The sequence below is a fragment of the Populus euphratica genome, unplaced genomic scaffold (assembly GCF_000495115.2).
Source record: "Populus euphratica unplaced genomic scaffold, PopEup_1.0 scaffold1.1, whole genome shotgun sequence".
Taxonomy (NCBI): domain Eukaryota; kingdom Viridiplantae; phylum Streptophyta; class Magnoliopsida; order Malpighiales; family Salicaceae; genus Populus; species Populus euphratica.
The window spans coordinates 613,708-628,784 of record NW_011499845.1 but is presented as its reverse complement, the minus strand read 5'-3'; the positions used below and the strand labels follow the sequence as shown (position 1 = coordinate 628,784).

Here is a 15,077-nt window from a genome sequence, read left to right as displayed (position 1 = left end):
AAGAGCTTGAGCATATGAGCCATATCTCGTGAGTGACTCAAAATCTACTTGAGCTACGAGTAAGAAATAAAAAATTTAACCCAGCAGGGAAACTAGGGGAAGAGAGAATGAGGATCGTTTTGAAATAAGACCGGTGCTTATATAGGGACAGATATGCTGCAATCGGGCTTCTGGTATGAAAAGGACATGCATGGAAAGAATGTGAAGAGGCATTGGAACTGCGGCAGGTGGGACGAGTGAGAAGCAGTGGGGTTTGCTTATCTACGGGCTGCAATGATGGTATTTATTTGCTAGGTATTATCTGGAGGACTCCGAATCTTTTTCTTTTTTTTGTGTGTTTTAAAAATATTTTAAAAAAATTAATTAAATTTTATTTTTTTGTTTACTTTAAATTAATATATGTTTAATGTTTTTAAATTATTTTGATATATTGATATTAAAAATAATTTTTAAAAAAATAAAAAAAAATAATCAATATATATTTTAACATAAAATATTATTTAAAAACTAACCGCAATTTCCTCTACAATATTCTAATCTCTTTCTTTTATATATATATATATATGGTAATTTGAAATACAACAATATTCTTTTCATTTTCTTGTCCTGATAATGCTAATCTTACCGAAATATTCTTCCTCGTATATTACTTCCTGCAAAAGTTTCAATTTTGGATTTATGAGATCTTCTAATAATACCCACTTATTAGTCATTTCGGCAAGAATATTTGTTAAAATTAGCATTACTCGTATGCATTTATTCGATGCATGAGATTTTATCAGAAGTGATTTCTGCAAAATATTCGTTAAAATTAGCTTTGTCATTTTACTTCCTTATTTCTTGTTTATGTTGTATTTGTATGATGATAAATTGTGGAAGAATTAATTATTTTGCAGGTACATGTTTTTTGTTAGTGGAATCTGTGCTAGTTATGCTTTTCTTGCTGCTGTCTCCACATGGATCAGATGCTTTGCTACAAAGGCTTGGCTGTTCTTTGTCTCTGACCAGGTTTTACTTTCTAGTTCCATAACTAAATCCAGTGTTTAAAAATTTTCCGAGGAAATTAATCATTGTTTTCAATGAACTTTCTTTCACTTCCTTTATACTCACTGTTTTGGTGTTTTTTGAGCAGATTGTAGCTTAATTGATGGCTGCATCTGGGACTGCCGTCTTAGAGATATTATACCTGACTTACAGTGGAGTGAAGCCCTCTCTTCTTATGGGAAGTTTTGCTATAGAATGAAGGTACAGTGATTCTCCATGTTTTGGCTCTTGCCTGCTTTATTATCTTAGCTCTAACCTCAGCATATAGAGCTTTTAGCATATTTGAACCTCCTCTCGTTCCTTCTAAAGAAGTTGAAGAAGAAGATAGAGCATCAATGCCATTTTCTTTTCTTAATGGTCTATGTGGTAGATCTGTCTTAAGTAATTGAATGCTACTGGGATTTCATTGAATAATAGTATATGTGATACGTATGCCCAGTGAAAACATTCTAGACAATGAGTTCAATAATATTGTTTGCCCCTTTAAAAAAAAAAAAAGATTCGAGTTCAAATATTTCTTTTACAATTAAAAAAAAACGGAGGGGGAAATGTCAAATTTACTTCAGTTGAAATGTTATACAGACTGGCTTTTAATTTTTAACGGAGCAAGCACTAGAACCTTGTTAAACGCAAGGGATCAAACTATATTTGATTCAGGAAATTGTCAGTGCTAACATAGGATCATATCCTTGGGAGGATAATCATACTCAACTTCGAGGTTTTTGTGTTTTTAATAAGCATTGATTTACATAACAGAAGTAGTTATCTTCCTGATTCTGAATTTCATCCCTCTGAAGATGTGAATTTGATTCTCTAAAGAAAAATCTATAACGTGCATCCTCGACAAGAGGACAACCTATGGGTTTCAATTAAAACTAGTTATTTTTTTATGCGGTTAATCGGAGTCAACGTATTTTTGTAGTTTTAAAAAATCTAATTTCAAATAACATTTTTTAATGCATATATATAATAAAATAAATTGGAAATCATGTATGTAAATAAATAGATAAAAATTCATTAAAAATATTTAAAAATAAATACAAGAAATAGATGTAAATCAAAATATTTAATCTTAAAAGATTCACCTAGTTATTTTTGTTAAATTTGGTTATTAAATAATTTTATTTATTTGAATAAATGATGATAGAAATAGAAACATAAATTAAATTAATCAAATAAAATAATAAAAAATATTATGCAAAGCTACATATATAAGAAATATTATCTGAAATTTTCTTCAAAAATAAAGTTTATCCATACAAAAGATTAAAAAAATATAAATAAATCAAAACAACTCTTTAAATTTAAATGAATAACTAACAAAATAATTGTTCTTCAAAAGAAACTCACCGAACAGAATAAAAAAAAAGAAAGGGAGAAGGGGTAGTTTAAATATAAATTAGAGAAATTAAAGAAAAAACATAAAAAAACAACCATTAATTTAAAAAAAATTTAGAAAAAACAATAAAGGCCATGTACATAGGTATAATTCATTTTGTCAAGCCCACGCGCGAGCTTGCACTGGTAAGTTGGTGCAATTGGGCCCTTATTTTTTTATCTAGAAAAAAAATGAACAATATATTAGCTGATTTGCTTAAATTTTAACTATTATGATAGCTTGAAAATCAGAATTTAAGTTTTTTTTATTTATTTTTCAACTCATTTTAATCCAAAACACCTGTAAGATATTATAAAAACTGTGATAAATTTATTTGTGACCTCAAAAAACTATCTTAAAAACCAAAATCAACTCGAATCTAAAAATCAACCAACCTCAAGTTTGTTTTTTCATAAACTTTAAAAGTAATGAATTTTTCTTATCAAATATAACTATTTGATACAAATATGACTATTTGATACAAATATTGTTTGTTTTACTAGCCTAAATCGGTGTTAACAATATTTTTTTTTTTATTGTTGAAATCTAATAACTTCTATCTCTTTTCTTAAACATGGACTAAAAAGAACAAAAATAAATTTTTATATCAAAATTAAATTGAAAAAAATATTGAGGTCCTGAAATTATATATTTTTTGTGATTTTTAAAGTTCAATAACCAAAGTATTTCTTTTAGGAGACTTATGACATGCTATTCAAGTTTGATACTCTTTTTATTTTGATTTTTTTTAATTTTATCTTTTCATAAAATATTCAAATCAATTGATTTTTAATGAGGATTAAATCATAAAAAAAATTAAGAATCAAGTATTTTTAAAAAAATTACAGTGTCCATCTACAAATAATACACAAGAAGATGAACATTGAAACCTTACATAGTAAAAATCCCACGTCCTTTGTAGTTATGCTTAATGAGCGGGAGATAGAAGGCAATACATGCAAAAAAGATGTGAAAAGGATTCTAGAGAGGAGAAGAATGGTTAAGAACTAACTCAATTTGTATGACTTTTAGAATACTAGATATGTAATGATTATTTAGCAGTGCAATTAGATGATTATTTTGATATTTTTTCTTTAATTTTTTTATAATTTTAAATTGTTTAGATGTGTTCATATAAAAATTAAATTTGTAAAAATAAAAAAAAATATTATTTTAATATATTTTTAAATTTTAAATAAAAAATATTTTAAAACATAATTTTTACCATACTTAAAAGTACGGCGTTTTTTTTGTTTTTTTAGCTTTTCCTTACTCTCTTCATTTTTTATGTTAAAAATGGTATCATTAAACTTTTTTGTGTGTTGGTTTGCTAATCGAGGAAAGCAGAAATGCGCAGGTGGACGCAAACCGTGAATGCACCAACATAAATCACTACAAATTGGAAAAAGTTGAGATTTTTGCCTAAAAGAAATTTATTACTGAACATAATTTTAAATAACCATACTTTTTTAAATTATTGAACATTTAATTTCAAGCTATCATTATTTGCAATATAACTCAAACTTTCAAGCAAACAAGAATAACAGTGTTGTTTTTTTATCAACTAAGATTAATTTTTATTTTCAAATAATTTTAAAAGCACAACAATTTCATGCATTTAAAAGAAAGGAAGAAGCAAAATTTATTTTACCAACAAAGTAAATTCTCCTCCGCATGAAGAGACATGACAGTGAAAACTCGAAACGAATAAATAAATGGTAAATATTTGGACCGATTTCACTGTCAAAGCAAGACTGCTACTGGTCAAACAGCGATCTTCTAAGACCGAAGGGCCCATAGGCCGACCCAGTAAAATACAACAAGCCCATATTTGAATAACTTCACAGCCCATAATAATAACACTCGTGCCGGCCCCAGCCAGTTTCCTCCCGGCCACCAGGCTGATCGAATCACTAAACAGAGTTCAAGGTTTAGATAAACCCTAACAAGTAACAAAACATTAGAACCTGTCGACACTGAATTTCTGTGCTCGCAACAGCAGGGAAAAAAATGAAAAACCTGAAGCTACAGTCGGAGATCTCTCAGAATCTGGAATTACAATCGCAAGAAGAAGTTCTTCTCTTCTCCGCTTTCGACTTCGAACGCAACCGTCTCTTCTTCGCTTCTTCCAACAATTTCATTTACACAGCTGATCTTTCTTCTTTCCAAGTATGCGCTCTCTCACTCCTTTTATTTACACTCTGCACCCACCCGCAAAACAAATTTAAGAAATTTCTCTCTATTTGTTTCACCAGAATGGAAAATCGAAAAGCTTGTTATTAGCGTCGTCGGTGATTAATCAAATTGAATTGGAAGATGGAGACTTAATTACGGCATTTGATTATCTGCTGGAGAAAGAAGCCTTAATTATTGGAACGGAAAATGGTCTTTTATTATTGCATAATGTTGATGATAATTCTACTGAAATCGTTGGTCAAGTCAATGGCGGTGTTAAGTGCATCTCGCCGAGTCCTGACGGCGATTTGCTTGCTATCCTCACTGGTTTCCGACAAATGCTAGTTATGACTCATGATTGGGATTTGTTGTATGAAACCGCAGTTGGTGATGGTGATGGTGCTGGTCTTGACGTAAGTAAGGACCTCTCTCTGTTGTTACTCTTATCTGTTTTCATATTTCAGCACGCGTCTGTGGTCGTTTTGCTAATTGTGTTTTGTAAAATTTGATTGTGTTATTAAGGCTAGATTGATTTTGAAGGTTTCATGGATTGGTTGGATTGTGGATTTCAGGTGAATTTGATGGCAAGGATATGTTTGAGAGTTCTGTTACATGGCGAGGTGATGGGAAATATTTTGCGACTATAAGTGAAGCGAGTGATTCTTCTCTCATGCTTAAGAGGATTAAGGTTTGGGAACGTGATTCAGGTGCGTTGCATTCTACATCGGATTTAAAGATATTTATGGGGGCAGTTTTGGAATGGATGCCGAGTGGAGCGAAAATTGCTGCTGTGTATGATAGGAAAGTGGAGAATAGGTGTCCTGATATAGTTTTCTATGAGAAGAATGGGCTGGTGAGGAGTTCTTTTAGTATTAAAGAAGCAGTGGATGCAAAGGTGGAAAGTCTTAAGTGGAATTGTAGTTCAGACCTTCTTGGATCTGTTGTTAGATGTGAGAAATACGATGCTGTTAAGGTCTGGTTTTTCAGCAACAATCATTGGTATTTGAAACATGAAATTAGATACTCGAGACAGGATGGAGTGAGGTTCATGTGGGATCCAGTAAAGCCTTTACAGTTTATTTGTTGGACCCTTGGAGGCCAGATCACAAGCTACAACTTTGCCTGGAATTCTGCTGTGGTGGAGAACTCAATAGCATTAGCCATTGATGGCTCCAAAATACTTGTAACTCCACTTTCCTTATCACTGATGCCACCTCCCCTTCATTTATTCAGCCTCAAATTTCCAAGTGCAGTAAGAGACCTGGCTTTATATTCCAATAATTCTAAGAATAGTGTAGCTGCATTTTTATCAGATGGCTCTTTGGGTGTTGTAGAACTTCCTGACCCGGATACATGGGAGGAACTTGAAGAAAAAGAATTTGGTGTTGAAGCTTCTATTTCTGAGACAGGTTTTGGATCCTTTGTACACCTCACATGGCTGGATTCTCACATATTACTTGCTGTTTCGCATTATGGCTTCACTCAAAGTAATTGTGCATCCCGCAGCTCAATGGGTGAGGATGGACTTAGTGGTTTCTATTTGCAGGAAATTGAACTTGTGTGCTCCGAGGATCATGTACCAAGTTTGGTAACTGGATCAGGCTGGCATGCAAGGATTTCCCATAGGAACTATTTGGAAGGGCTTGTGATTGGCATTGCTCCTAATCCTGCTAAGAAATGTTCGGCTTTTGTTCAGTTTGATGGAGGAAAAATTGTTGAGTATGCATCAATATTGGGCTTTGCTGGAACTGGAGGTTCAACAAAACATGATGACATGAGCTTTTCATCATCTTGCCCTTGGATGAGTGCAGCTCAGGTCAGTGACAGTGGGTTGTTAAAGCCCTTGCTGTTTGGTCTTGATGACATTGGGAGGCTGCATTTTGGTGGGAAAGTACTATGCAACAACTGCAGTAGTTTCTCATTGTACTCTAATTTGGCTGATCAAGTAATCACACATTTGATACTTTCCACCAAACAAGACTTTCTCTTTGCTGTGGAAATCAGTGATATACTGCATGGAGAATTAGAGTTAAAATATGAGAACTTTGTTCATTCAGGTAACAGAAGAAAAGAAGAAAACATGAACTTCATAAATATTTGGGAAAGAGGTGCCAAAATTATTGGTGTCCTGCATGGTGATGCTGCTGCTGTTATTGTACAGACAACTCGGGGAAATCTGGAAAGCATTCACCCTAGAAAGCTGGTTCTTGCTTCAATTGTCAATGCTTTGATCCAAAGGCGTTTTAGGGATGCACTGCTGTTGGTCAGACAACATAGAATAGATTTCAATGTTATTGTTGACCATTGTGGATGGCAAACTTTTATTCAGTCAGCTTCAGAATTCGTCAAACAGGTTAACAATTTGAGCTATATAACTGAGTTCATTTGTTCCATAAAAAACGAGAACATTATGGAGACTCTATACAAAAACTATATCTCTACACCCTACCAAAACGGAGGTGGAGATGTTCAAGCTAAGGAAGTCATGGGTTTTGATGCTTCCTGTAAGGTTTCTGCTCTGCTCCTGGCCATAAGGAAGGCTCTTGAGGAACAAGTCTCCGAAAGCCCTGCAAGGGAGCTTTGTATTCTGACCACTCTGGCACGTAGTGATCCTCCTGCGCTTGAAGAAGCTTTGGAAAGGATCAAAGTTATTCGTGAAATGGAATTATTAGGTTCAAGTGACCCTAGGAGAATGTCCTATCCTTCTGCTGAAGAAGCTCTAAAGCATCTGTTGTGGTTATCTGATTCTGATGCTGTATTCGAAGCTGCCTTGGGACTTTATGATTTGAACCTTGCAGCTATTGTGGCACTGAACTCTCAACGAGACCCCAAGGAATTTCTTCCTTATCTACAAGAATTAGAACGCATGCCAAGCCTCATAATGAGCTACAATATCGACCTTCGGTTACACCGGTTTGAGAAGGCTCTCCGACATATTGTTTCTGCTGGTGACGCTTATTATTCAGATTGTATGGACCTCATGAACAAAAATCCTCAATTATTTCCTCTGGGTCTTCAATTGATTACTGATCCTGCAAAACAAAAGCAAGCCCTTGAGGCCTGGGGTGATCATCTTAGTGATGAGAAATGCTTTGAGGATGCCGCAACAACTTATCTGTGTTGTTCCAGTTTGAAAAATGCCTTGAAGGCATATCGTGCTTGCGGTAATTGGAGTGGGGTGCTTTCTGTTGCTGGGCTCCTTGAAATGGGGAAAAATGAGATAATGCAACTTGCTCATGATCTTTCTGAAGAGCTCCAAGCACTTGGTAAACCAAGAGAGGCTGCCAAAATTGCTCTGGAGTATTTGGGAGATGTTAATAGCGGGATTAATTTGTTAATTAGTGGAAGGGACTGGGAGGAGGCTTTGAGGGTTGCTTTTATGCATAGTCAAGAGAATCTGGTATTGACAGTGAAGAATGCAGCTTTGGATTGTGCAAGCACACTAATCAGTGAATACAAGGAAGGCTTGGAGAAGGTAGGGAAGTACTTGGCTCGTTATTTAGCTGTTCGGCAGAGAAGATTACTTCTGGCAGCAAAGCTTCAGTCAGAGGAAAGGTCAATGAATGATCTGGATGACGATACTGTTTCAGAAGCTAGCAGTAATTTCAGTGGCATGAGTGCCTACACCACAGGGTATCTCTTTCTGAATTTCTTATCATACTAATTTAGTGGTTCAAAGCCATCATTATTGAATGCAATTCAGGTGCATGCACTTTGCTACAGTCCTATAATTCTCATGCCCATAAATATCACGACAGCTCCCTTTCAATTAATTTTCTTCTTCTTCAAAGAAAAAAAAAATCACATCAACTATTAAAAAACGGGATTTTAGAATTGGTGAGAGGGTCAGTTTCATTGTGCCCTTGCCATATTTATCTGTCATATCTGTCACTCTTCATCTTGTTTTCTTCTTGCAATTGAGTGGTTTCTTCCTGGATATTTCTTCTCTTCCCTATTCTTCGTCTCTGTTTTAATACCATTTTAGATTTTTTGTGCATCTGCTCCTTATCTTTCTCTCCCTCTCACAAGCTCTCAAGTTTGAACTAGACTGAAGCTACTGTCATTTGGCATGGTCAGCTTATTCCAGTTGGCATGCTTAGTTACTTGTTTTCCCATGTAGTTCCTCATGCATCCAAATGTTTCTGTTTATGCCAATCCAAGTTGCTTCTTGTTATATTTCATGAACAGAACAAGGAAGGGCTCTGCCTCTTCTGTGACCTCCAGTGTCACTAGTAAGGCTAGAGACATGAGGCGTCAACGGAAAAGAGGAAAGATTCGCCCTGGCAGGTATGTATCTTCATCCTTGATTCCCAGATTCCTTTCCCTCCTTTCTTGGTCAAGAATCCTTGCATGAAATGATTTCTGGACACTGTAGCGCTGATGAAGAGTTAGCACTGGTAGAGCATTTGAAAGGCATGTCTCTAACAGCTGGAGCAAAGCATGAGCTTAGATCTTTATTAGTTACACTTGTGATGCTTGGTGGTGAAGAGATTGCAAGAAAGCTCCAATTTGCTGGAGAGAATTTTCAACTGTCTCAGATGGCAGCAGTCAAACTAACTGAAGATACGATTTCTACTGATATCACAAGTGAGCAGGCACACAATTTGGAGCAATATGTTCAAAAAATGAGAAACGAACTCCCAAATTTAGATTCGTTTTCTTGGCGATATAAAGTATTCATTTCTCCTTAAGAGGTAAGCAGTGGCGGATCCAAAAAATCTTTTCAGTGTGGTCGTTTCATAATTTCCAATATTATACAGAAATTGCATGTTTATGTTATTATGCATCGTTAATATATATATATATACTGCATTTACATAACCCTTTATTAAAAAATTTCCTTTATGTTGACTGGGGTCTATTGATGCCACTCTTTTGTACCCTGAAAGGGCAGGTTGTATATTGCTGGCCATGTAGTTCCAGGATCTGAATTGTGTTCATCCTGTATGCTTTGCTCGTGAGGCAGCTAGCTCATCAAGAGCTAGGATGGTTTTGGATGGAGGAATGCCGTAGTATTGGGCGGAATTCTTTTCAAGAAGTTTGTTAATCTTTTTATTCTTGGCTTTTGTGTCAGCTGCATCATGTGCGTTCGTTCCTTACCCGCAGCTGGGCTCGGCCTTTTTTATAAAAAATGTATTGTTATATTAGTAGTGGTGGAGTAGATGTCATTTTAATTTATTACTAATTTTTTATTTTAGGAACAGTTATCAAAGCCTTCGTGGCTACTGCCCACTGCTTGTGTCTGGGAATTCACTTTGTTTTCTCGCATGGGAATTTGATGATTCTTCAAGATTTCTTTGCAATATTCCGTACATTTTGTCGTCTCGTGTTAGAAATTATCACAAGGAGGATGAATTTCTTTGGCTCAATTATCTTTGATTCATGGAAAAAGAGAGGTTGAGGGTTTTTTGAATTGGTTTTTAAAATATTTTAATTTAGAAATATATTAAAGTAATATTTTTTATTTTTAAGAAATTATTTTTTATATTAGTATATCAAAATAATTTAAAACATGAAAAAAAATTCAACAAAAAAAATCAAATTTTTAAAAAGCATGGAGTTCCCATACAGTCCCTGGAGAGTGGCAGCAAAGTGCGTTGAGGATGTGCTAATTTGGACCCGTTGTCATCTGTTTTGATTCTTCTAAATTAAGTAATTTAGGTTTTCCCGCTGCCTAAAAGAAGCATTAAAAAAGATGCAGCGCTTCTGTCAATGTTTTTTTTGGTGTTTTTAGGTCCGTTTGATATTTGTCTTTGGACCAAGTTATCTTAGCACAGCAATCGATATTAGGCACATGTTTGTGAGGAATTCCACGCAAGCAACAGAAATTGATATAGGCTTTTGCAGCATCAGTTGCCCATGTAGTCAGGATCAATTAGGCAACGCTTTTTTATGCTAACATTTAGGACACAAAAATTGGGTTAATTGAAACTGTAAACTGCACGTTGTAATTGGGTGTCGGCATAATTTTTATACTGTCCTTGATGTTATTTTTGTGTCTATCATAATCAAAACTTGAAGATGCAAGGTACACAAGTATTGATCCTCGTTTCATGTCAATTTCCCCCCCACTGATGGTCTCTACAATTGCTGAAAACCAAATTATTTTCCCCACATGTTTCCCTCCTATTTATCTGCAGATTTCATCTCAATGACCAAGATACATTCCCAGCAAGTTTTCACGATCTAGTAATGATCATCATTTTATCATTCATGGAGTTAAGTCCTCTCATTCACCACACATTCTTCGCTACACTTCAATCACTTCTCCAAATTTCAAAAGCAAATCATGTCTGCTCCTAAGTGCTGTGACTGCGAATGGCTAAAGGTAAATATGCACTGATTCTTCTGTTCCTGATGTAGTAATGTCTCTTGTTGGCGCTAAATAGTCCACTTTCACAAATCTTTTATGCGTGCAAAGAAATCTATCTGGGCATTTGCTTTTTGGTGATTATTTTGTTACGTTCTTTCACATCATCTAGGCTTTATGCAACAAGTTGCAAGATGATATGAAAAGAATTGGAGAAGAAAAAAAACCATCTGAAGGAGCTCCTGGTAAAGAAGAAGATGAAAACAGAAATCTGACATCGGCACTATTTATTTGCAGCAATTTTCTTTTCTGTAACATTTTTATGCTTACGACATTGTTTTTGTAATTTTTAAAATAGTGGAAGTCTTCTGGAAGCTGGGTAGAAAAGGAGCAAGGTACTTGGCCTGCATGTTTTTGTTCCAAAAGTTACTGTACATTGGTATAGTACAACAAATTGATTTGTGCGATCAACTCTGTTTTACAACCATCCAAGAATATATCATAATTGCATCCAACGAGGTTGTGAACAACGTTGATGATGGGTACATGGATGATACATCACTTGTTAGACAATCCCTGTGAATGCAAATTTTTTCTTCCAACTTTATGGGAGCCAGTAAGAATTTCATGAACACAAAAGGCGTCCTAAAATAAAATAAAAAATTTATCTTGCCAGTCACCATTCTACTTTTTATGTTTCCTTCTCCGTCTTTCCTTTCTGAAAATTATATGTGGCACTTGATATTATGTCAACATAAGGTTGTCTTGGTTTCTTGTCCAAATATGTCTTGGTTGACCGAGCGCCTACCAAATAAATTGTTAACCATTAGCCATTTGACAACCTGAGTCCAATTTAGTTTATGTAGTGATGCGAAGTCAAATGCTTGCAAAAGTCTTAAATAATAATAAATGCATGTTTAGCAATGGATTTTTCAGTATTTGAAAGAACAAGCATGTTTGACCTAAATTCCAAGCATGATGAGAATTTGTGAGGATAAGAGTGATGGCTAACCTTCATGAAGCTTATAAGAAATAGTTTTGCATCCTCTTCCTTTGCATTCTGCACACAGTTCTCCATCTTTTCGAGTAAAACATTCCAGAATGCACTTAATTCTCACCCAGAGCAAGCATGGAAATTCTTAAAACATCTGTATCTTTAACCTCAAACCCAACTATATCCTGGACTTTTCCTTAGTCCTGTTTTGGTTATCTTTGATCTTGTATTGCCTACATCTGCCCACCTTCCAGATCTAGCATATGTATTTGATAAAGCTGCATAATGTGTCAGATTTTTAGGCTCGAGTTTGTCAAGATGATCCAGTGCAAATTCTGCTAACTGCACATTCGAATGCATTGTAGATGCCCCCAATAAGGCTCCCCACACTCCAGCATCAGGTTTCATTGGCATTGACTTGATCAAGTCCAAAACTTCATCAAATAATCCAGCACGACCTAGTAGATCCGCCATGCAAGCATAGTGTTCCAAATCTGGTTCAAGCTGATGCTGTTTGCTCATGGAATCAAATATTTTCCTTCCTTCTTCAATTAAACCTGCATGCCTGCAAGCTGATAAAACGTTGATGAAGGAAAAAGAATCGAGCCTGATTTCACTGTACTGCATGCGTGAGAAAAGTTCAATAGCACAGCTCCCGCGCCCATGAACTGCATATCCCGCAAGCATAACATTCCATGAGACAGTGTCTTTATTCTTCATCTCATGGAATATCTTTTCAGAGTGATCAAGCCATCCACATTTAGCATACATATCGATAAGACAATTACCAACAGGTGTTTTAGACTGAAATCCCATTCGGATAACATATGCATGGAGAGTCATGCCAGCCCTTATGGCTGACAGATGCGCTACTGCAGGAACGACAGTCACGATTGTGACTGTATTAGGTTGGATATTCTCTAATTTCATCTGGCAAAAAGCAGAAAAGGCATCTTTGGCATGTCCACTATGCATGTATCCAGCAATCATCACATTCCAAGACACCTCATCCTTTCTACACCCTGTTCTATGAAACAAGAACTCGGCCCTGGACAAGCTTCCACATTTAGCATACATGTCAATGAGAGCAGTCTTTACATGACATTCAGATTCAAAACCACACTTTATAATTTTCCCATGGATGCAGGATCCTTGGTCCAGGTCATTTAGAAGAGCAAATGCTGGAAGCAAACCCACCATAGTTCCTGAGTTTGGATGTAATTCAGATAGCTGTAATTTATGGAACATCTCTAATGCAGGAAATGGTTCACCAATTTGGGCGTACCCATTTATCATAGCATTCCATGTCACTACATCTTTAAATGGCATTCTATTAAATAGAGTCAGTGCCAAAGCAAAGAATCCACATTTAGCATACATGGAGACCAACGCTGTTCCAACTGAAATATCTAAATCAACATTGGCCTTGACAGCACAGCAGTGCATGCTTTTCCCCAATTTCAGGGATGATACTTCAGCACAAGCTGGAAGAGAACTCAAGAGAATGACCTTGTTTGCTTGCAAACCTTCGTTCTGCATACTTCGAAACAGTGACAGTGCTTCTTGAGGATACCCTGATTGAACGAAAGCAGCTATAATTGCTGACCAGGCAACCAAATCCCTCCCTTTAATTCCCTGAAACAACTGCTTAGCTGTGTCCACCTCTCCACATCTAGCATACATAGTCATTATAGGAGTAGCAACTGCAACATCTGAATCTATCCCTTGTTGTCTGGCAAAGTCATGGATCTCTGTACCTCTCCCTAATGATCTCATCTCTGCAGCAGCCGTAAGAGCACTTGTAACAGATACTTTATTCATCCTAACATTCTCTCCTCTCCCACGATCAAACAACTCCAAAACCTCAAGAAAACATCCGCTATGTGCATACCCTGCCATCATCGTTCCCCATGAAACATTATCCTTGTCTGGCATATACTCAAAAATCTGGCGACCAACATCTATATTCCCACTCTTGGAGTACATATCAATCAAACCATTCGAAACAACTGCATCAAAACCCCTTCTAATCACATATCCATGAATACACCTACAGGCATCAATATCACCCAGTCTCGAAACGGCAGGAACCAAGTTCAAAATGCTAACTAAATTGAGCTCCACTCCACTCAACTGCATACTCCTAATGAACCCAAATACCTCATTAGGATCCTCGCTCTGTGACAATCCCAAAATCATTGCACTCCAAGCTACAACATCTTTCTCAGGCATTTTATCGAACACTTTTCTAGCTAACTTTAAATCACCCATTTTACAATACATATCAACAAGACTAGTCCCAATAAAAGCATCACGCTCTAATCCTCTAACGATTATATCCTTATGTACCAAAATACCCTCTTTAAAGTATAATGCACCAGTACAAGCTTTCAAAAAAAAGGTGAAAGTATACTTGTCTGGCTCCAAGCCTTTATTCAGCATACAATGGTATATATTTATAGCTTCTTGGTGATTTTTTGTTCTCGAATACGCTCTAATTATTGAATTGTATAGCATGACACTTCGGTTTGGCAAAGAATCGAACAGAAAGCGAGCAAAGTTACATTTCAGAAACAATAGGTAAGATTTGATGAGGTGGGCATTAGTTAAATGGTCATTTTGAAGGCCTGACACTGTCAAACGTGCATGAATTTGAAGTAGAGAGTTCAGCGTCTTGCATGAGGAGAGTAGGCTAACGTAGTTGGAGTAATTTCGAATGTGGTTTGGGGGTAAAATAGGAGCTTTATTTCTAGACGCGAGTTCATGGAAGAATCCACGCGAGGAGGGTAGCGCATGTTTGCTCATTGTTAGTGGTTGAAGATGTCTCATACGGAGAAGTGGTAATAACAAAGGACAATATTTGATTTAGCATGAAAAACTAAAAGAAAAGAAGATTTTACTCTAATCATCTTAAAACACTTGAATTGGGTGGTTTTCTTTTTTCTTTTTTCTTTTTTTTTAAATCAATTTTATTTTCTAATATTACATTTATTAAAAACTAAATTTTATAAATATTTACAATTTACTTGTTGTGAAGTTATTTTAATTTTATAATTTAAATATCAGGTTTAACAAGTTGACTTGATTAACTCGGTTTTTTTGTTTTTTTATTTTTTTAAATATTGAATTAATTAAAAATCAGATTTCATAATTTTTTTCAGTTTGTTTCTATAAGA

General features: G+C 35.6%; 2 protein-coding genes and 2 long non-coding RNA genes across 5 annotated transcripts; 3 read left to right on the top strand and 1 right to left on the bottom strand.

Moving 5' to 3' along the window:
• Nucleotides 1–592: 592 nt before the first annotated feature.
• LOC105126455 (uncharacterized) lies at nucleotides 593–1,515 on the top strand. The gene is made up of 2 exons (XR_842439.1): nucleotides 593–1,008; nucleotides 1,133–1,515. It is a non-coding gene; the product is annotated as an uncharacterized LOC105126455 (long non-coding RNA).
• A 2,837-nt stretch (nucleotides 1,516–4,352) lies between these two features.
• LOC105126318 (elongator complex protein 1-like) lies at nucleotides 4,353–9,911 on the top strand. 2 transcript variants are annotated; one of them, XM_011027178.1, is made up of 6 exons: nucleotides 4,353–4,591; nucleotides 4,678–5,014; nucleotides 5,170–8,230; nucleotides 8,786–8,884; nucleotides 8,973–9,291; nucleotides 9,492–9,911. In XM_011027178.1, exons 1-5 carry the CDS (start codon nucleotides 4,433–4,435, stop codon nucleotides 9,286–9,288), a joined length of 3,972 nt encoding a protein of 1,323 aa, XP_011025480.1. In that variant the 5' UTR covers nucleotides 4,353–4,432; the 3' UTR covers nucleotides 9,289–9,291; nucleotides 9,492–9,911. The 2 variants fall into 2 exon arrangements, with proteins under 2 accessions (XP_011025480.1, XP_011025555.1); XM_011027253.1 differs by lacking the exon at nucleotides 4,353–4,591 and having other exon boundaries at nucleotides 4,914–5,010.
• Nucleotides 9,912–10,162: 251 nt separating this feature from the next.
• LOC105126180 (uncharacterized) lies at nucleotides 10,163–11,536 on the top strand. Its single transcript, XR_842368.1, has 2 exons — nucleotides 10,163–10,925; nucleotides 11,080–11,536. It is a non-coding gene; the product is annotated as an uncharacterized LOC105126180 (long non-coding RNA).
• LOC105126233 (Pentatricopeptide repeat (PPR) superfamily protein) lies at nucleotides 11,291–14,760 on the bottom strand. The gene is made up of 2 exons (XM_011027076.1): nucleotides 11,920–14,760; nucleotides 11,291–11,711 (listed from the first exon to the last, which is right to left on the bottom strand). Exon 1 carries the CDS (start codon nucleotides 14,728–14,730, stop codon nucleotides 12,070–12,072), a length of 2,661 nt encoding a protein of 886 aa, XP_011025378.1. The 5' UTR covers nucleotides 14,731–14,760; the 3' UTR covers nucleotides 11,291–11,711; nucleotides 11,920–12,069.
• Between the last annotated feature and the right edge of the window lie 317 nt (nucleotides 14,761–15,077).

Coding starts and splice junctions, on each gene's coding strand:
- LOC105126318 (XM_011027178.1), top strand. CDS start 4,433: ATGAAAAACCTGAAGCTACAGTCGGAGATCTCTCAGAATCTGGAATTA. Junction 4,592..4,677: donor CTGATCTTTCTTCTTTCCAA/GTATGCGCTCTC, acceptor TTGTTTCACCAG/AATGGAAAATCGAAAAGCTT. Junction 5,015..5,169: donor TGGTGCTGGTCTTGACGTAA/GTAAGGACCTCT, acceptor TGTGGATTTCAG/GTGAATTTGATGGCAAGGAT.
- LOC105126233 (XM_011027076.1), bottom strand. CDS start 14,730: ATGAGACATCTTCAACCACTAACAATGAGCAAACATGCGCTACCCTCC.